The 21570-nt window shown below is 44.3% G+C and overlaps 1 protein-coding gene across 4 annotated transcripts in view; it reads left to right on the top strand.

Annotated features, from left to right (window-relative positions):
* Positions 1-21343, top strand: part of REXO1 (RNA exonuclease 1 homolog) — a 213213-nt gene extending 191870 nt beyond the window's left edge. For all 4 annotated transcript variants that reach the window (XM_040322589.1, XM_040322588.1, XM_040322586.1 and 1 more), the window contains 2 exons: positions 13493-13613; positions 19625-21343. In XM_040322589.1, the coding sequence (XP_040178523.1) occupies positions 13493-13613; positions 19625-19713 (210 nt within the window). In that variant the 3' untranslated portion in view covers positions 19714-21343. The remainder of the gene's footprint in view (positions 1-13492; positions 13614-19624) is intronic.
* The last annotated feature ends 227 nt before the right edge of the window (positions 21344-21570 follow it).

Below are 21570 nucleotides of genomic sequence, written 5' to 3'. Positions count from 1 at the left end.
CGGAACTGGAAAAATTACCCTATGGCTCCAAGTGGCTACAGTTTGGAATATCACATATGACCCATATTTTCCGAGAGGGAAAGTTGAGACCTTTTTCGGAGCTTAAGGAGGCCTTTCGGCTTCCTGCCACAATGTATTTTTACTACCTGCAGCTTCGGCATGTGGTTGGGGCCCGGGGGGGGGGGGGGGGTGGGGGCAGTGGTCCTTGGATTCCACCCCTATTTCCAATTACATGTTTGCTATTACCACGTACAAGGGCTTTATCTCTTACAGCTACACAATGCTCCTCGGTCTTTTTCACAGGGGATTCCCTCTTGCGGAGGGAGCGGGATGTTGGTGCTTTCGAGGAGGAGCAGTGGGAGGAGACCTTGCAGGCTGTTCCCCTCTGCTCTCTGAATGTGGCTCAGCGGGTTTCGCAGCTATTTATTCTTTTGAGGGTGCATTATACACCAGCTAGACTGGCTTGTATGGGGGTGAGGGCGGATGCCGAGTGTACCAGATGCAGTAGGGATCATGGGGATTTTATTCATCTCATTTGGAGGTGTCCGAAGCTTCATCTTTATTGGTCACAGGTCCTGGATACCCTAACTAGAGTCTTTCAGACTACTATCCCTGCCGAACCTAAACATTGTTTGCTGGGGATACTTGATACATTACCACTAGAGGATGGTCATAGACAAGCTGTGGTGAGGGCTCTCTTCCAGGCTCGAAAGCTGATCCCGAGGCACTGGAAATCCAGAGCCCCCTACTTTGCAGGAATGGATTACCCATATGGGTGACACCATTCGCTTAGAAAAGTTGGTTTACCAACGCAGGGGTACGAGAGGGAAATTTGATAGAATGTGGGCCCCATGGTGGAATGTTCCTGGACTAGTCCCATTGGATCTGGTTTATGACCGATTGTTCTAGGTTCTATTATAGTTATTTCTCAGTTTCTCACTGTGGGTGTGGCTGGGGGGGGGGGGTCTAATCCTTGCAATGGAGGGTGGTTTGCCGGTGTTCTTTCGGTCTGTTTTGTATACCATGTTGCTCTTATGTATGCTGAACCTTGCAGTCTTTGGTCTGTATATCTCCTTTGCTCTGAACCATGTATGTGTGTTTACCTTTTGTGCTCAATAAACACGTTTTGTTTGATAAAAAAAAAAAAAAGTGCAGGGGCCTGTCCTACTCAATTATTCCTACAGTTCTCAAAGGAAGTTTCCCTCTCACAAGGTTGATCACTGTACCTGCGTACTTTCGCTTGATGTGAAGCATGGAAGTGTCCAAGAAAATACTCCATGGTACATATCCTGCCTTTTTCCCAGTAAGGTCTAGATCAGCACTTGGCCCTAAGCACTATTAGGGCCAGCCTTTTCACAGGCCACTGGCTTCAAACTGACTCTTTGGTGTATTTTGTTCATGAAGTGACTCGCACAGTTCCCCTGGTTTGATCTCTGCTGTCACCATGGGACCTCAACCTGATTCTGTTGGCTCTTTAGAGACCTGGAAAATGGAACAAGTACAGCGCTAATGATAAACTAACATAATATAAATATACCTTGTCACAAATTTTCAGTTTGTTGGTGCTGGCAGCTTTTTTGTTTCACCATTTTTGGCAGCGCAGTACTATACCCTCCTTTCTTTAGAGACCTCCCTTCAAACACAACCAGGATCATTCCTTGTCTACTCTGATGCTTAACTTGGCCAGGTGTGTCTTTGAGTTGGCCACTGTAACAAGCCCCTGCTTGCTCGGTTCCACTCTCCCGACACTCCTCTTCTGCTATTGAATCAGATTGCAGATCGCAACGTCTGATGGTTCAGTCATCCGATGCTTCGGGATTTGAACTACAGCTATGTGCCGTTCGAATCCAGTTGTGATAGCTCAGAACAAACACCAGGCAGGCTGTATGTTAGTTCAAACAGGCAACTCTTTTATTGGATGCACACACACTTATATACAGGGCAGTTTGAACACCCTGCCCCCAACAAGCACTTTTCTATTGGTCAATTATAAAGTACATTGTAGTTCTCAATTATGTCCTCTTGGCCATGCAAATGAGGACTTGAAACAGGGTCAGCAGGGATTCGTCCGATAGCTTGAATAGGAGGACTGATATGTGTAATGAGACGGAAGCCCCAGGGAGTAATTAAAGTACATAAACGGTCAAAACACAGAACAATGCTTTTCTTCCAGACCATGGAGCCGTCTGGAGGGGAGGGTTAGCCTTAAGACTGGGCAGAAGACCCCCCACTGTGTAACCGATTCAAAGGAGAAATACTTCAGTATTCCAAGGTTCATGACTATACGCCCCCCCCTGAGAAACAGTCCAACAGCCACAGTGGGGCCCTGAACGGGTCAACTCGAGGATGTTCGGAAAAGTAGTCTTAAGGTTCCAGGTCTGTCTGCCGGGATAACCCATTCGCATTCCCGTTTTGAGGCCCTGGCCGATATTGTACAGTTGCAAAGCCAGGCTCTACCTAAGTATTTGCCGTTCTCTCCCACCACCCGGTTAAGCCACATCAAGGGATTGTGGTCCGTCATGATGGTAAAGTGTCCATATACGTAGGGCTGCAATTTCTTTAAAGCCCATACTAAGGCCAAACACTCTTTTTCCACGGCAGCATATCTAACTTCACGGGATAACAACTTGCGGCTGAGATCTGCCACCAGGTGCTCTTTCCCATCATCGCCAACTTCGCTTAGTACAGCTCCCAGTCCGAACATGGAGGCGTCTGTATGAATGACAAAGCGCTAGGATCGGGTGCCGACAGTATGGGAGCTTTTTGGTCCAGTCCGTTAGGGGTTTTCTATGTCACTAAAGTGGGGTACAAACTTCCTGTAGTACCCTGCTGTCCCTAAAAAGTACCTGGGTCTTGGTTTTGGGAACCGGACAAATTAGGACGGCCTCTATTTTTGCAGGTTGTGGCCTCTGCTTCCCACATCCCACTCTGTCCCAGATATTGCACCTCAGACATCCCGATATTACATTTGTCTGGCTTTAGGGTTAGTTCTGTGGCTCGGTTCCTATCTAGCACTATTCCCACGTGTCTAAGATGTTCCTCCCAGGTCTGGCTATAGATTGCGATGTCGTCAAGATATGCACATGCAAAATCTTGCAGACCATCGAGGAGTTCATCTATCATCTGCTGGAAGGTAGCCGGAGCATTCTTTATCCCGAATGGCATCACCAGAAACTGGTAAAGGCCGAATGGGGTGATGAAGGCCGACTTCGGAATTGCTTCTGCATCCAAGGGAATCTGGCAGTAGCCCTTACACAAGTCAATAGTCGTCAGATAATGTCCCTGAGCTATTTTGTCCAGCAATTTGTCCATTCGGGGGCAATAGGGTAGGCATCTGTCACAGTACAGTCATTCAGTCGCCTATAGTCCACAGAAAATCGGGTCGTCCCATCCCGTTTTGGTACTAATATTACAGGCGACGCCCAGGGGCATGCTGATGGTTCGATCACCCCTAACTTGAGCATCTCCCTAATCTCCGCTCTCATCCCTTCTTGCACTGCTCCTGGAAGCCTATAGGCTGGTTGTCTCGGGGGCTTCTGCCCAGGGGTCTCTACCTTGTGCACAGCTTTGTGAGTGTACCCAGGGAGTGCCGAGAACATCTCCTGCCGGTCCTGGAGTAATTCTATGGCCTGTTCTCGTTCTTGGGATCCTAATCTATCTCCTAGCTGTATATCCTCCACACCCCCGGAACAGTTACTGATTTGGGGAAGCTCCAGCATCGGTAGATATTCAGAGTCCCCAGGTGGCAGGAGCGCATATGGCAGCTACAGCCTCAGCCCTCTCATGATAGGCCTTCATCATATTAATGTGGAATTTCCTCTTAATTTTTGTGTCTGCACAGCTGTTTTACCACCTGATAGGGGCCCTGCAATTTATTTTTCTTCAGGGGTTTTAGTACCAGGATTTTCTGTCCAATATAAAAGGTGCGATTCCGCGCAGACTGATCATACCAAACCTTCTGCTGACTCTGGGCCGATTGCATATTCTGGTGGCTCCCTGAGTTCCAAGACATAACTAAGGATGGGGAGGCCTTCCGGATCCTCTACCCCCTCCCACTGGGCCCTCACTTAGTCTAAGGGTCCCCTAACCCTTCGCCCATATAACCGCTCAAATGGGGAAAACCCTGTGGACTCTTGGGGTACCTCTCTCTATAGGCAAACAGTAGATGGGGAAGATATTTCTCCCAATCCTTCCTACTCTCCACTAAGGCCCGAAGCAGCTGTTTTAGGGTCCTGTTAAATTTCTCTCACAGCCAATTAGTCTGAGGATGGTAGGGTGCACTCTGGAGGGGTTTAATCCCACAGAGACGTCAGAGCTGCTGCATCAGCTCAGCTGTGAACTGGGTACCCTGATCGGACAATATCTCCTGGGGAAACCCTACCCTAGTGAATACCCGCAGTAAGGCATCTGCTACTGTATCCGATTGGATAAGGAAATGAATGGCCTCCAGTTAGCGGGTGGCGTAATCCACCACCGTAAGAATATACTTCTTCCCGGTGGCACTGGGGCGGGCCAGTGGGCCTATGATATCTACCGCTATGCGGCTAAAGGGTTCTTTCTGACAAGTCTCACAGGTCCAGCATACTCGCACCTCAGCGTGTAATCTGGGCCAGAAGAAAGCATGAGACAACCGACTCCGGGTCTTGGCTATCCCTAAATGTCCGGCCAAGGGGATGTCGTGAGCCAGCCGCAAGAGCTCCCGTCTGTATTTCTGGGGTACAACTAGCCGTTTGTGGGGACCCCGTCGCTTCCCAGTGCCCATTCCCTCAGTGTAACGATAAAGAAACCCCCCTCCCACTCCATTCTGTCTTCCCTCCAACCCACCTGGATCCTTGCCCGCCCTGTCCCGATAACCAGCTAAAGTTGGGTCACTCTGAGTCTCTTGCCTAACGTCGGAAGGAGAATCCCAGGACACGGTGTTGTCAAGTCGGGGTAACGTCTTACCTGGGTCCCCATAGGAGTGGAGTTGGCTCTGACGTCTGGTGGCCATGGCGGCCTCTTAAATGTCCCAAATCGTTCCCCAAAAGTACTTCTGCGGGTAACTCGCGTAGTAATCCCACTCGCACTTGTCGCTCCCCTGAGCCCCAATCCAAGAGGACTTGGGCGGTGGATAAACGTAGCACCTTGCCCCCTGCTACCCTGACTGCAACAGTCTGGCTGGTCCGGGCTGACTGGGGAATCATGTGAGGCTGGATGAGGGTAATCGTAGCCCCGGAATCGTGGAGTTCCTGGCCCGGCTGCCCAATAACCCATACTGCCTGGCGATGGTGCTGCCGATTTATCTCCGGCAGCAGCTTGGACAGGATCAGCTTCGAACAGTTCGCCGCACTCTTCCTGAACATCTCGATGGTTGGGCTTGTTCTGGAAGAAATGAGCCGCTGGTCTGGATGGATGATTAGTCTCTCGATACCTTGTTGATCGGGTAGGGCAATATCGTTGCAGATGACCGGTTTGGTTACAGGTATAGCACTTAGGTCCGGTAGAAGGGTTGTGTCGGGCTGGGGGGTCTAGAGGCAGACCACTGAGGTACTGAAGTTGGTTTAGAGGCTGGTAAACTGGGTCGAGATAGTGGATAGCGCTCGCTTTCGCCTGACCTTTGAGAGTCCAGATATTCATCGGCTAAAGTAGGCGCTTGCTGTACAGTCTGTGTGCCCACTCCACGTATGTTGTGTTGGTTTGTTTCTGGGATTCTTTAAACTTAATCCGGCTGGCTTCGGGTGTAATGGCAAATCGGGCTAGCAGAGCTTCTTTTACCTGGTCATAGTCTTGAGCGTCCTCCAGGGCCCGATACGCATCCGCCGCTCTGCCAGTAAAATTTCTCGCCAGTAAGGCGACGCAATCTTGGGACAGTACTTCATATATCTGGCACAGTCTCTAAAAGTCCCGCAGGAATGCTTCAATTTCCTCCTCTCCTTCCTTAACCACTTAAGACCCGGACCAAAATGCAGGTAAAGGACCCGGCCAGTTTGTGCGATTCGGCACTGCGTCGCTTTAACTGACAATTGCGCGGTCGTGCGACGTGGCTCTCAAACAAAATTTGCGTCCTTTTTTTCCTACAAATAGAGCTTTCTTTTGGTGGTATTTGATCACCTCTGCGGTTTTTATTTTTTGCGCTATAAACAAAAATAGACGACAATTTTGAAAAAAATGAAATATTTTTTCCTTTTTGCTATAATAAATATCCCCCAAAAATATATATAAAAAACATTTTTTTCCCTCAGTTTAGGCCGATACGTATTCTTCTACCTATTTTTGTTTAAAAAAAAATCGCAATAAACGTTTATCGATTGGTTTGCGCAAAATTTAGTGTTTACAAAATAGGGGATAGTTTTATTGCATTTTTATTAAAAAAAATTGTTTTACTACTAATGGCGGCGATCAGCGATTTTTTTTTTTTTTTTTTTTCGTGACCGCGACATTATGGCGGACACATCGGACAATTTTGACACATTTTTGGGGCAATTGTCATTTTCACAGCAAAAAATGCTATAAAAATGCATTGTTTACTGTGAAAATGACAATTGCAGTTTGGGAGTTAACCACTAGGGGGCGCTGAATGGGTTAAGTGTGACCTCATATGCGTTTCTAACTGTAGGGGGGCGGGCTGGACGTGTGACATCATTTATCGTGTTTCCCTATATCAGGGAACACACGATCAATGACAGCGCCACAGTGAAGAACTGGGAAGCTGTGTTTACACACAATGAATAAAGTGACAGTGCTTTTGCGCTAATATAGATCTTCAATGTAAAAACCCTAAACAAAATTGTGTAGCAATAGGTGCTGCAAAACCTAAAGTGTTTACAGTACACAAAATAAGTAAATGCAATAAAGTGGAGTTCTGCGCACCCTAACACGCAGACACGGTGAAAGAAAATGAAAAAATATGAAAAAATACCAATCTGTGAAGACGTGAAAGAGAGCACATAAACGCTCAATATAACAAGTGCAAAAAATAAAATAGATATAAATATCCAAACTTCAAAGTAAAATAAATTACGATCCAATAAGGGTCACCAAGATAGGTCAATACCCGTGATAAATGTCCAAAGTGAGATGAAAAATATGTAAATAATGATAATCAAGTGCTAATGTTCATATAAGCTGCCAGAGAAATGTCACTCATGTGTTCTCAAAACAATCCAATAAAAGTGTTGCCAGACGAGTGTAGTAATCCCTCCCCGGGCTCCCGGGACTCCTACCTCCAAGTAGATAATAGAATGCCTCCACTATAGGTGTCACTCCCGATCCTCTGTATACAGGCTCCACCAATCCTACTTGGATAACCATGGCCAGGTCCTCAGTATCTCCAAATAATGGGTATGTCCAGGAGGAAAGCAGGGGAAACACAAAGACAAAGGAGGGGACTCCAATCGTGAAGTAGTAAGCACCAGAAATATTTAATAAAGGAAAAAACTGCGCTTACATGCGATCTGACAGATAACAGCAAAGAAACTTTTAAAACGAGCGGCGTTTCAAGCGCCTGTATACGTCACTCCAGGTGTACGTCCTCCCGTCCAATCCCTACGCGTTACGACACGTGTCACGTGTCTTCATCTGGGGAAAAGATGAAGATTTCCCCAGATGAAGACACGTGACACGTGTCGTAACGCGTAGGGATTGGACGGGAGGACGTACACCTGGAGTGACGTATACAGGCGCTTGAAACGCCGCTCGTTTTAAAAGTTTCTTTGCTGTTATCTGTCAGATCGCATGTAAGCGCAGTTTTTTCCTTTATTAAATATTTCTGGTGCTTACTACTTCACGATTGGAGTCCCCTCCTTTGTCTTTGTGTTTCCCCTGCTTTCCTCCTGGACATACCCATTATTTGGAGATACTGAGGACCTGGCCATGGTTATCTAAGTAGGATTGGTGGAGCCTGTATACAGAGGATCGGGAGTGACACCTATAGTGGAGGCATTCTATTATCTACGTGGAGGTAAGAGTCCCGGGAGCCCGGGGAGGGATTACTACACTCGTCTGGCAACACTTTTATTGGATTGTTTTGAGAACACATGAGTGACATTTCTCTGGCAGCTTATATGAACATTAGCACTTGATTATCATTATTTACATATTTTTCATCTCACTTTGGACATTTATCACGGGTATTGACCTATCTTGGTGACCCTTATTGGATCGTAATTTATTTTACTTTGAAGTTTGGATATTTATATCTATTTTATTTTTTGCACTTGTTATATTGAGCGTTTATGTGCTCTCTTTCACGTCTTCACAGATTGGTATTTTTTCATATTTTTTCATTTTCTTTCACCGTGTCTGCGTGTTAGGGTGCGCAGAACTCCACTTTATTGCATGTGTTTACACACAGCTCTCCTCATTCTTCAGCTCCGGGGACCGATCGGGGCCGCGGTCACGGAGCTTCGGACCGGGGGCGCGTGCCCGCGACCCACGGCTGGGCACTTAAAGAGGACGTACAGGTACGTGCTTGTGCCCAGTTGTGCCATTTTGCCGACATATATGTGCAGGAGGCGGTCTTTTAAGTGGTTAAATAGTTTGAACGCCCGAAAAGGGCAACTTACGGAAAGGCGATGCATCTTTAGGCGTTGTCTCCGATTGCTGTATTTCTGCCATTCTCCGCTCATGTTGCCGCTCTAGTTCTCTCTCTTGTCGCTCATCCTGCAGCTGGGTGTCTCTAATGGCATTCTGTATGGCGGTCTCTGATGGGTTAGCACCATATAATGCCAACCGCTCTCGAACTCGTTGCTGAAGCAAGTCTTCAACTGACCGGGGTCCTGCATCACCATCCCTCTGATCCATCTCGGCTAGCTCACTGATCAGGGTGGCCTTGTTCTTTGTCCCACCGGTCCCTCCACGGCTCTCAAGTCTTTCAGCCTGGCTCTCCTGCAGGCTGCATAGCTGTTCATTGACTGTGGTGGTTTGGAGTGCCCCAGTAATTGGAGAGCAGATCCCACCGCTGCCAACCAATGTAACGAGCCCCTGTTCCACTCTCCCGACACTCCTCCCCTGCTATTGAATCAGATTGCAGATCGCAACGTCTGATGGTTCAGTCATCCGATGCTCCGGGATTCAAACTACAGCTATGTGCCGTTCGAATCCAGTTGTGATAGCTCAGAACAAACACCAGGCAAGGCTGTATGTAAGTTCAAACAGGCAACTATTTTATTGGATGCACACACACTTTTATACAGGGCAGTTTGAACACCCTGCCCCCAACAAGCACTTTCCTATTGGTCAATTATAAAGTACATTGTAGTTCTCAATTATGTCCTCTTGGCCATGCAAATGAGGACTTGAAACGGGGTCAGCAGGGATTGGTCCGATAGCTTAAATAGGAGGACTGATATATGTGTAATGAGACAGAAGCCCCAGGGGGTAAATAAAGTACATAAACGGTCAAAACACAGAACAGCTTTTCTTCCAGACCATGGAGCCGTCTGGAGGGGAGGGTTAGCCTTAAGACAGGGCAGAAGACCCCCCACTGTGTAACAGATTCAAAGGAGAAATACTTCAGTATTCCAAGGTTTATGACAGCCACCTTGACCTGTAATGAGCTGTTTCTTGTTTTACTCAAGTCCTAAGCCCTTCTTTATGCCTGGCGTGCTTTCACCTTAACAAGTTCACTGTGCTCCCCTCTCTGTCCTACTCCTAAATAGAGATCGGCTCAGGCACAGTCAGAATCCTAGTCCAACCCACTTGCTCGATCCCGCCAGGAAGCCGACACTGCACACCTCTAATCGCAGGCATTGAGGCATTTTCCTGGTCTGTGCAGGTGCAGCATGGAAAATGCCCCTCTGCCTGTGATTAGCGTTGTGCAGTGTCGGCTTCCTGTCGGGATTGGGCTGGTGGATCAGTATCCGCTTGTATTTCTCAGCATTGAGAATACCATTGGTCCTGATCTCCAAGGCCATTGGCAGAAATGGAACCCAAAACTTGCAAGGAACCTATAATATGAATATATGCCCAGCAAATAGCCATGCCAGAATTCAGTGATAGACACTTTTATAAATTAGTATGGGCAAAAAGGTCTAAGATACAGTCAGGTCCATAAATAATCGGACATCGACACAATTCTAAAATTTTTGGCTCTATACACCACCACAATGGATTTGAAATGAAACGAACAAGATGTGCCTTAATTGCAGACTTTCAGCTTTAATATGAGGGTATTCACATACAAATCAGGTGAACGGTGTAGAAATTACAACAGTTTGTACATGTGCCTCCCCCTTTTTAAGGGACCAAAAGTAATGGGTAAGATTAACAATCCTAAATCAAACTTTCACTTTTTAATACTTGGTTTCAAATCCTTTGCAGTCAATTAAAGCCTGAAGTCTGGAACGCATAGATATCACCAGGCGCTGGGTTTCATCCCTGGTGATGCTCTGTCAGGCCTCTACTGCAACTGTCTTCAGTTCCTGCTGGTTTTTGGGGCATTTTCCCTTCAGTTTTGTCTTTAGCAACTAAAATGCATGCTCAATCGGGGTCAGGTGATTGACTTGGCATTGCATAACATTCCACTTCTTTCCCTTAAAAGATTTTTTGGTTGCTTTCGCAGTATGCTTCGGGGCATTGTCCATCTGCACTGTGAAGCGCCGTCCAATGAGTTCTGTAGCATTTGGCTGAACATGAGCAGATATTGCCTGAAACACTTCAGAATTCATCCTGCTTTTCAGGAGTCACATCAATAAATACAAGAGAACAGGTTACATTGGCAGCCATACATGCCCACGCCATGACACTACCACCACCATGCTTCACCGATGAGGTGGTATGCTTTGGATCATGAGCAGTTCTTTCCTTCTCCATACTCTTCTTATCCCATCACTCTGGTACAAGTTGATCTTGGTCTCATCTGTCCATAGGATGTTGTTCCAGAACTGTGAAGGCTTTTTTAGATGTTGTTTGGTAAACTCTAATCTGGCCTTCCTGTTTTTGCGGCTCACCAATGGTTTACATCTTGTGGTGAACCCTTTGTATTTACTCTGGTGAAGTCTTCTCTTGATTGTTGACTTTGACACACATACACCTTACCGGAGCCGTCGGCAGCAGCGGAGGCAATCGGGTCCTTCCTCCTGCCTGGCTAGGATACGAGTGAGGGCGAGATGGCCCCCACCCGTCTCCATAGCATAGCAGGGCGGAAGCGACGTCAAAACATCACTTCTGCCCATGCTTCTTAACCACTTCCTTACTGGGCACTTAAACCCCCTTCCTGCCCAGAGGACTTTTTGCGATTCGGCACTGCGTCGCTTTAACTGACAATTGCGCGGTCGTGCGACGTGGCTCCCAAACAAAATTGACGTCCTTTTTTTCCCACAAATAGAGCTTTCTTTTGGTGGTATTTGATCACCTCTGCGGTTTTTATTTTTTGCGCTATAAACAAAAATAGAGCGACAATTTTGAAAAAATAAAAAAAAAATTTTTACTTGTTGCTCTAATAAATGGCTCAATTTTTTTTTTTTTTTATCCTCAGTCTAGGCCGATAAGACAGAATTATTAATTTTTATTATTTATTTTTTTACTAGTAATGGCGGCGATCTGCGATTTTTATTGCGACTGCAACGTTATGGCGTGCACATCGGACACTTTTGACACATTTTTGGCACCATTCACATTTATACTGCAATCAGTGCTATAAATATGCACTAATTACTGTATAAATGTGACTGGTAGGGAAGGGGTTAACACTAGGGGGTGAGGAAGGGGTTAAATGTGTACCATAATTAGTGTTCTAACTGTGGGGGAAGGGGGTGACTGGGGGGGTGACCGATCTGTGTCTCTATGTACAAGAGACACAGATCCGTCTCCTCTCTCCCTGACAGCACCGCTGTCTCTGCAAGAGCCGGCAATGAGAAATGATCTCATATGTAAACATATGAGATCATCTCTCATTGGCCGCACAGATCGCCTAGCAAACGGCCACTACGATTGGCCGTTCAAGGCGATCTGTGATTGGCTGTGTCCAAGGGACACGTCCAGCACAGAAGTTCCCCGCTGCGCGCTCGGGAGCGCGCGCAGGGAACGAGGAAAGGGGCAGACGTGAAAACACGGCGCCCCAGAGAATTAGAACCACCCTGCGGCCGTATATAGTCGTACGGCCGTCGGGAAGTGGTTAAAGGCATATTTTCCTGTTGTAATTTTTTCAAATGACTTTTTTTTTTATTTTATTGCATTTTAGTCTAAATATGAGATCTCATATTTAAGAGCGCCTGTCATGCTTTTTTTCTTTTAAAACAGTAAAAATTAATAAAATGAAAATAAGAAAACAAAACCATTTTTTTTTTAAAGCGCCCCATCCTGACGAGCTTGCGCGCAGAAGCAAACGCATACGTAAGTAGCGCTCGCATATGAAAACGGTGTTCAAAACCGCACAAGTGAGGTATTGCCGCGATCGTTGGAGCGAGAGCAATAATTCTAGCCCTAGACCTCCTCTGTAACTCTCAAGATGCAACCTATAGAATTTTTTAAACGTCGCCTATGGAGATTTTTTAAGGGTAAAAGTTTGATACCATTCCACGAGCGAGCGCAATTTTAAAGCGTGACATGTTGGGTATCATTTTACTCGGTATAACATTCTCTTTCACAATATAACAAAAATTGGGCTAACTTTACTGTTGTCTTATTTTTTTTATTAAAAAAGGTGAATTTGCGCAAATCCGGTGTGACAAAAAAGAATTGCAATGACCGCCATTTTATTCTCTAGGGTGTTTGAAAAAATATATATAATGTATGGGGGTTCTAAGTAATTTTCTAGCAAAAAAAAATGTTTTAATCTTGTAAACACCGAGTCTGAAAAACAGGCAAGGTCCTTAAAATGGTTAAGGATAAAGAGGGATTAAACTGCATTTGTTCTAATCAAGCCATTTTATTGTAAGTGCAGTTTTATCCTTTTTCATTCATTAAAGTGGTTTTACCTGCACTATGCAGTGCACTTGGTTTCTCTTTTATTAGCTTGTATATTTGACCTTAGGGGATACATACAGAGCCTGCAAGGAGGTTTTAGGTCTGCCTTGGTAGCAGCGAAGTGCGATACAGTTGAAGATTTGATTTACTGTGACTCAAAGCATTCCAGGTGTTCTCAATTGCTATAGAGTCTTACCCAAAACTACTTTGATGACCCCATATAAAGCACCCCTTATTAGTCTGGGATAGCATAAGATACGCTAAGCTAATGAATATTCCCACACCTTCTATTACTGACCATCACCTATAACCTATTTGCAGTCCGGCTGTATGCAAACACAAGTCACTACGGGGTTCAAAAAGATGCTGGTTTTTCATGGTGTACTGCTCTCAGCGCCCATGTAAATATCTTATTAAAAAAAAAAAAAAAGATTTTAGTAAATCTGATCTAAAAACTGAAAGGACGTACGGTAAGTGTCATGATAAAGACAATCGTCTTTTTTTTTTTTTTATTCTCTTTTTTATGAAATATGTCAAGAATTTTTATTGGCACCTTTGATGTACTGCTTTTGACTGAAAGTATCTACAAATATATTATTTTTTCCAGCTAATTCATCTCACCGTAGTTGACACAGCTGTTGTTTTTCCACATCGTCTGGGTCTTCCATACAAGCGTGCACTTCGTTCATTAATGGCAGATCATCTGAAACGTATCATACAGGATAGCGGTAAGCATCAGTAGAACATCCCAGGGGTTAAAAAAAAAAATTGTATAGCTATTATTTAACTAAGTAACTTATTTTAACTAATTCAGTTCCTCATACCTGTACACCCCCTATGGACCAGAGCATTTTTTTTAATTTTTGGTGTGTATCGGTTTATTTATCAATACTTTTGTGATTACTTAAAGTGATTGTTAAACTTAAAAAAAAAAAAAAAAAAAAAAGTCCTCAAGTACCTCACAGGTTATGTTTCCATTATTTTGCACAGGTGATTTGATCAGTTTCACTGCCTTGGTAATTACCACGGGGTTAAATAGTGACTTTTTTTAAACCCCTTTCGGGGGCTTTCACACGGACGGATAGAATGGTGCTTTTTAGCTGCGGATTTTACCACAGCTAGAAGCACACAATGCTTTCCTATGACATCATTCACACACTACGGTTACCTGCGGTTTTGTTCCCCGCGGTTTTGTGCGGCTAGAAAAAATAGAACTGGATGCGTCCAGCTGCGAAATCCCGCAGCTATCGGCACATAACCGCAGGTTAACCGCAGTGCACTTATGTCAGCTGCAATTGGTATGAATCTTGAGGGGGAACTCCACGCTAAAATTTAAAATTTAAAAAAACGCCATGGGTTCCCCCTACAGGAGCATATCAGGCGCTTGGATCTGCTATGGATTTTAACCACTTACTCCCCGGACCATATTGCTGCCCAAAGACCAGAGTACTTTTTGCGATTCGGGACTGCGTCGCTTTAACAGACAATTGCGCGGTCGTGCGACGTGGCTCCCAAACAAAATTGGTGTCCTTTTTTTCCCACAAATAGAGCTTTCTTTTGGTGGTATTTGATCACCTCTGCGGTTTTTAGTTTTTGCGCTATAAACAAAAATAGAGCGACAATTTTGAAAAAAAATAATATTTTTTACATTTTGCTATAATAAATATCCCCCAAAAATATATAAAAAAAACATTTTTTTTCCTCAGTTTAGGCCGATACGTTTTCTTCTACATATTTTTCGTAAAAAAAAATCGCAATAAGCGTTTATTGATTGGTTTGCGCAAAAGTTATAGCGTTTACAAAATAGGGGGTATTTTTATTATATTTTTTTTTACTAGTAATGGCGGCGATCAGCGATTTTTTTTCCGGTACTGCGACATTATGGCGGACACTTCGGACACTTTTGACACATTTTTGGGACCATTGGCATTTTTATAGCGATCAGTGCTATAAAAATGCATTGGATTACTATAAAAATGCCACTGGCAGTGAAGGGGTTAACACTAGGGGGCGGGGAAGGGGTTAAGTATGCCTGGGTGTGTTCTTACTGTGGGGGGGGGGGGGGGGGTGGCCTCACTAGGGGAAACACTGATCCTCGGTTCATACATTGTATGAACCGAAGATCAGCATTTCCCCTGCTGACAGGACCGGGAGCTGTGTGTTTACACACACTGCTCCCGGTCCCCGCTCTGTACCGAGCGATCGCGTGTGCCCGGCGGCGATGCCGAAAAAACAGCGTGGGGTTCCCCCCTCCAAAATCCATACCAGACCCGTATCCGAGCAGCAGCCCGGCCGGTCAGGAAAGGGGTGGGGACGAGCGAGCGCCCCCCCCTCCTTAACCGTGCCAGGCCGCGTGCCCTCAACATGGGGGGGGGGGGTAGGTGCTTTGAGGCGGGGGGCGTGTTGTGGCCCCCCCACCCCAAAGCACCTGTCCCCATGTTTGAGGACAGGGCCTCTTCCCGACAACCCTGGCCGTTGGTTGTCGGGGTCTGCGGGAGGGGAGCTTATTGGAATCCGGAAGCCCCCTTTAATAAGGGGGCCCCCAGATGCCGGCCCCCCACCCTGGGTGAATGAGTATGGGGTAACACTACACAGGGTTATTAAAGTAATTTATTAGTCAGCTCCGGTGCCCCCCCTCTCTCTTCTTTAGCTCTATTACGAGGGGGGGCTGCTTCTTCGATGTCTGCGGGGGGGGGGGGGGGTGCAGGTCTTCACCGCCGTCTGGTTCTCTTCCTCCGGGGGGGTGCTTTCTTCTTTAGCTCTTTTACAGCGGCCCCTCCCGGGCTTCTCCTTCAACGTCTTCAGTGGGAGGGGGGATGTGTCGGCCTTCACCGCCGTCTGGTATAAGCGACCCAAATAGTGGTTCACTTTTCAGGTGACTGAAGTGGAAAACGCCCTCCCTTCTTGCACACTGTGGAGCACCACTCTTCGGATGACAGGCAGCGCCACCAACCCTTCAACTACAAAAATAATTTTTAAAGGGGGTTCCAGTTGGGACCACCTCAAGGGAGGCAGCAGCACAGCCCACCTAAGTGCGGAATATAACAAATTATACACAACATTTATTTTATTGTGGCCTACTGATTTTTGGATGTAGTGGTTGCATTGGTCTCCTTTTCTTAGACCTTTTTTTCCTTTTATCTCAACTGGTGATCTGGCTAGAAGGTCCTGTTTTTCAACTTCCAACTGTCAAGCAAAATTGGCAATTGGAGACAAACCATTTAACACATATAGGGGTTCTTACAATGGTCAGATTGTGTTTATTTATGTAAAACTTTTATCCCCCCAAAAAATCTCTCACAATTTAGCATTAATTGAAGGAATTTAAGCAAGCCCTCATCCACCAAGGTATGTTTTTAAACGTCATGGCCATTGGCTAAGAGAGCAGGAGGTGATCGTGTAACATCCCCAATTTGCCCCGTCAATTATGTAAATTATGTCACTTCTGTGTTCAGCTGTCAGTCTTTAGCTACTATAGCCAAGGATGTACAGTAGATATAAAAAAATTCTACACTCCCCTGTTTAAAATATCAGGTTTCTGTGATGTAAAAAAAATGAGACAAAGGTAAATAATTTCAGAACTTTTTCCACCTTTTAGTGTGTTCAGAATTAAGCAATGGCATTCAAACTCATGTTTAATAGGAGTCAGTACACACCTGCCATCATTTAAAGTGCCTCAAATAAATCTGGCACGTACTGGCTGTGTGGTACATGTGACAACAATCCCCGGTACTCTTCATATGTCTAGGCTGTGGGGTAGAGTTACAAAAAAAAAACCATCTAAGCCTGGCGTAATTTTTCAAAAAAACATCTGAAGTCTCCCAAAAACATGTGGGAAAATGTGTTATGGTCTGATGAAACCAAGGTTGAACTTTGTGGCCATAATTCCAAAAGATATGTTTGGCATGAAATCAACACTACCAAAAGAGCACCATACCCACAGTGAAGCATGGTGGTGGCAGCATCATGCTGTGGGGCTGGAACAGGGGTCTTAAAGTGGTTGTAAACCCACTCTCATTTCTAAATGTCTTCCATAGTGCTGATCTATAAGAATCTACATGCCTCCTGCATTGTATTCTTACCTGTCAAATATCTCCCCTTTAGCTGTTTGGAGCCCTGCAATACTCTGGATTCTGTGGGCAGGTCTGTTTAGTGCTCGGCGGGTGGAGTGGTGATGTCGGTAGACTCCCTACCCACCTCTACACTCTCCTTGGCCAGGCATCGATATTTCTTACACTGAACTTCTGCTGGTCTCATGGATTATGCCTTATGATCACTAACATCCAGTCAAAACCCAAGAAAATCACCACATGACTTCAGCATGACCAATCATGCTGAGGGGTGAAGCAGCCAATCCTGGGAGAGCTGAAGAAGAAAGGAGGTGAGATGTGAAGTACACAGAATGCCTCCCTCACACTCGTGCATGAGATAAGGAAATCACCTGTCACTCACAGCAAGGGGGAAGAAAAGGACACCTATTTCTGTGTGTCTGTTTTTATCTATCATCTGAAGAAAGATAAGATGATTGCTCAGAGCTGGATTAACTCTTTGTGGCAAGACTGGGCATAGATCTGTCTTAAATAAAAAAATTAAAGTGGATGTAAACCCCCTTTTTATCAAGGTAGAGGGAATTATGAACAGTTCCAAATACCAGTCAATATTGGCACGAAACCTTCAGGCTTCTGCTAGAAAGCGGAACATTAAGAAGAACTTTATCTTTCAGCATGACAACGACACAAAGCATACACCCACATCAACAAAGGAATGGCATCACCAGAAGAATATTAAAGTTTTGGGATGGCCCAGCCAGAACCCAGACCTGAATCAAACTGAAAATTTGTGGGGTGATCTGAAGAGGTCTTTGCACAGGAGATACACAGATTTGGAGTGTTTTTGCAAATATTGCCAAGTCAAAATGTGCCATGCTGATAGACTCCTATCCAAAAAGACTGAGGGCTGTAATAAAATCAAAAGGTGCTTCAACAAAGTATTAGTTTAAGGGTGTGCACCCATATTTTATTTTTACTTCCCTCCACCTAAAAGATTTCAGTTAGTTGAACAACAAAGTTATACAGTTTATAGGTCACATTTAATGCTGGGTTCACACTAGTGCAAATTGGATGTGGCTTCTCCGCATCCAATTCGCAATAGCAGGAAATTGTAATCGGCTCTCTATCTCCGCAGTGACTCCGGTGCGAATTTGCACAGGGGTCCTGTGCATCTTTTGGTCCATTTCAGGTCTGGATTCAGCCCAAAATTTGGGCTGAAATCGGACCTGAAACGGTGAACGAAAACGCATCAGACCCCTGCTGAGAGGCGCTGCATGCTCAAATGTAAGAACCCAGCCTTAAAGCGGAGGTTGCGCCGTTCGTTTTTTTTTTATTATCATCCCCCGTCTAAACTTATAAACGATGCAGGAATTTGCCATTTTGCTTGTGGTCATTGTGAAGCCCACACGCACATATTTCCAGGAAGCGGTGAATGGCCCGTGACCGGCTTGATGAGTCACGCGATGAGTGAAATCCTGCGTGATTTCGATGATCGGCGTTGCGACTTGTTTCCTGGGAAGCATGACACTATGCTCCCAGGAGACATTGCGGACACCTCCCAGCAAACACTGGGACGCTGGGGAAGAGAAAAGATATGCCCACTCCTGTGGGAGGGATACCCAGAAGTCTCAATAAATACTCCTCCTGATTCACGGTATTATGTATATACTCCATAGATCTGGATAAGCTAACGTGTATATTTAGGGTGAACCTCCGTTTTAAGGTGGAAAATGTTCTGAAATTATTTATCTTTGTCATTTTTTTACATCACAGAAACCTGACATTTTAACAGGGGTGCGATTTGAGAGTGACAATTCTAGGGCAATAATTCATGGCTAGCTCCTAAACCAATAACCTGGAAAGGCTTTTAAAGTATTGCCCAGTTGTACTTGCAGAATTTTGTGTACTATTTTTCCTTGGGTATGTGCAATTTTCAGTCTTGGTGTACTTGGTATCTATTTACTCTACGCAACTCCATCTTTTAAAATTTTACGAAAATAACTACTGTATTGTATTATGTTTGCATTAAAATTCATTTTAGTGTATTTTATCCTGCAAGTATGCATTTGATAAACATTTGCAAAATATTGTGCAACTGCCACCTAACAGGGTCTCTGATTTCAGAAGATATTTGAGAGTTTAAGGTAATTTCCGGTAAAAAAAGTGTCACAGTAGAACAAGTAATTAAATAATGTGGTCCAAAACAAAATTTAAAGACCCCTTTCTTAAAATGCTTTGTAGTCTTTGATGGCACCATCCTGAGGTATTGTACGTATGGGCAGCCATTGGGACTAGTGCCATGGAAGGGAGGACTGCACATGCACATTGTGTACTCTCTCATGTTCCGTATGATGAGCTCAAAGTTTACGACAGGAGAGATTACTCAGTGTGCTTATGTGGACCAAAAGACCAAGATGGCACCTCCTGTGGCACTTAGGGGGGTGCTGGTCCCAATGACTGTTCTGTCTCTACAGTTCAGGATGGAGCCATAAGCCGCTGCAAAGGATTGGACTACATCCTTTAGACAAAATGGGATCCCTGGCTGGAAGCTAGCACACTATTATGCTATACTATACTACTAAAGCTGCCTTTTCCAGCAACAAAATATTTGGTGGCATTCTGTGGATACCAGACTGGACAATATTGCTTCTCCTATGCCAGCTCACATCTTTTTTTTTTTTTTTTGACAGTTGAAGGACATGATTCCAGTGAAGATGCTTGTTCTTGTATGGAACTAATGTTGTGGCGTATAAAAGAAGATGCTAAACTTAAGCGATGATTCATTGAAGCGTCATTGTTGAAACATTGAACTATAGGTTTAACGCAATTACCACAAACTTGAAGCTGTAACACATCCGATTACTTCACAAATATGAAGACTGTGTATTGTTTTGACCTTCAGGAAAAAAAAATGAATTTTGTAAAGGTGATTGAAACATTGGGCTGTTTAAAAGCGTGGAAAGAATGTTTAATTATATCTGTCCTATCATCAAATTAGCAAGGTCAGTGGAAAAAATGCATGTTCACTCGTTTTCTCTGCTGACAGCACCCAATGTCTAAATGCCTAAAGTTACAATCTCTCTGAAGGAGGAGTTGGTCGCATTCACAGTTATCTATACAAAAGTGTGCACAACTGTACAGAAATTGAGATATCCTTCTTCATTTGTTTATTTATATAACTACCTTGCGACTTATCGCTTTTTTCTCCAAAATTGGCACCAAAATGACAGTATTTATTTATTTTTTTTGGTGGATTCATGGACCAGAAGTAAACTGGTTAAGTTAACCAGTGAAGTGTTCGAACATATCATCCTCTTCTATAACACATATATTTTAAATATGATAAGTACTGATTATATTCTAAAACTTTTACATATCTGTCTGTGAATTAAAATCTCTTACAAAAGTCAGTTTCTGAATTATTCTAGGGAGTTATCCTTTTGATATTTTTTCCTTTTTTCCCACAGAAATATTGATTGGCAATGGAGGGATTTCATTAAGTACAGCTGAGTACCTTGGAAGCACAGTTCTACTTTAAAGCTGTAATTAATAATGGCCATATACTTGGTATTCTTGTTAGTAGCTGTAAAGCTTTCTTCAGCTTTTAGTCACTGTAATTTACCTCCATATGATTTTGACCATTTCCCAGTTCAGATAGTTGACTGATCTAAACTGGTGTGGATTTTATTTGAAAGTTTCAGCTGTTACTACAGTTGTTTGTTTATTTCCATTGCATTTTAATCCTGAAGCCATGACTGGTAGAGTGCTTTGGTTAAAGGCAATTTATGGAGCTTTTCATCAGCTCAGTAAATTGCCAGGTGTATGACCAAAAATCTGAGCGCCTGGTAGCTGCTGCAGCTGGAAGGGGATGACCTCTTTTTACAATGAACAGATAGTCCCTGGGTGCACACGGCACTAAATGTAAGTACTGCTTGCTGCGCTGTCCAGATGCAGCAGCTGTCAGCGTTTCATAAAGTTAGAGCAGCGGGACTGGATGGTGCGCCTGTTTCTTTTACATCTAAAAGCTGGAGCCTCATGTGCTAGGGCTAAATGCCCAGTGTGCATAAGGCCAAAATTAGCAATGTCACCACAAACCCAGGGTTATTGTAGTATTTACTTATATATATTGTAAAAAGTGACAACAGGTACCAGAGGAAAGCTAAAGAGGTGAAAGTATGAGGTATGTTGCAGACTGGCTAATAAAGAATCGATTCAGCATTTGATTTATATATATATATGTTGAAGGTAGCCCATTGCTCTTTAAAAGAACAGGGACACACTGCAAGCATAGCACAATGGCAGCTGAAGACCTCCAGTGTGGTAAGGTGGATTGGGGCATTGATGAGGCAGTGTGGCTTTCACATATATTTCCAAATGTATGCAAATAAAACTGCAGTTGAAATGGTTAATTTTTTTTTTTTTTTTAGCTGGATAGCTGATACGTGTGATCAGATATTTTTTGTTTAATGCATGCTCTGTGAAAAGCCCTCACATTTAGTTTTAAATTGATCAGGGTGGTTGCCATTTTTGTTTTGCTTGATATATTTATTTATCCAATTTATTATAATCAGAAAACATTACTTCTAGAAAAGCTTGGCATTGGGAGTACAGAAAAGGTAATCCATGCTGTTTAACA

Source organism: Rana temporaria, chromosome 1, assembly GCF_905171775.1.
Source record: "Rana temporaria chromosome 1, aRanTem1.1, whole genome shotgun sequence".
Classification (NCBI taxonomy): domain Eukaryota; kingdom Metazoa; phylum Chordata; class Amphibia; order Anura; family Ranidae; genus Rana; species Rana temporaria.
The sequence above is the reverse complement of the archived record's forward strand: the minus strand, read 5'-3'. Positions and strand labels throughout refer to the sequence as shown.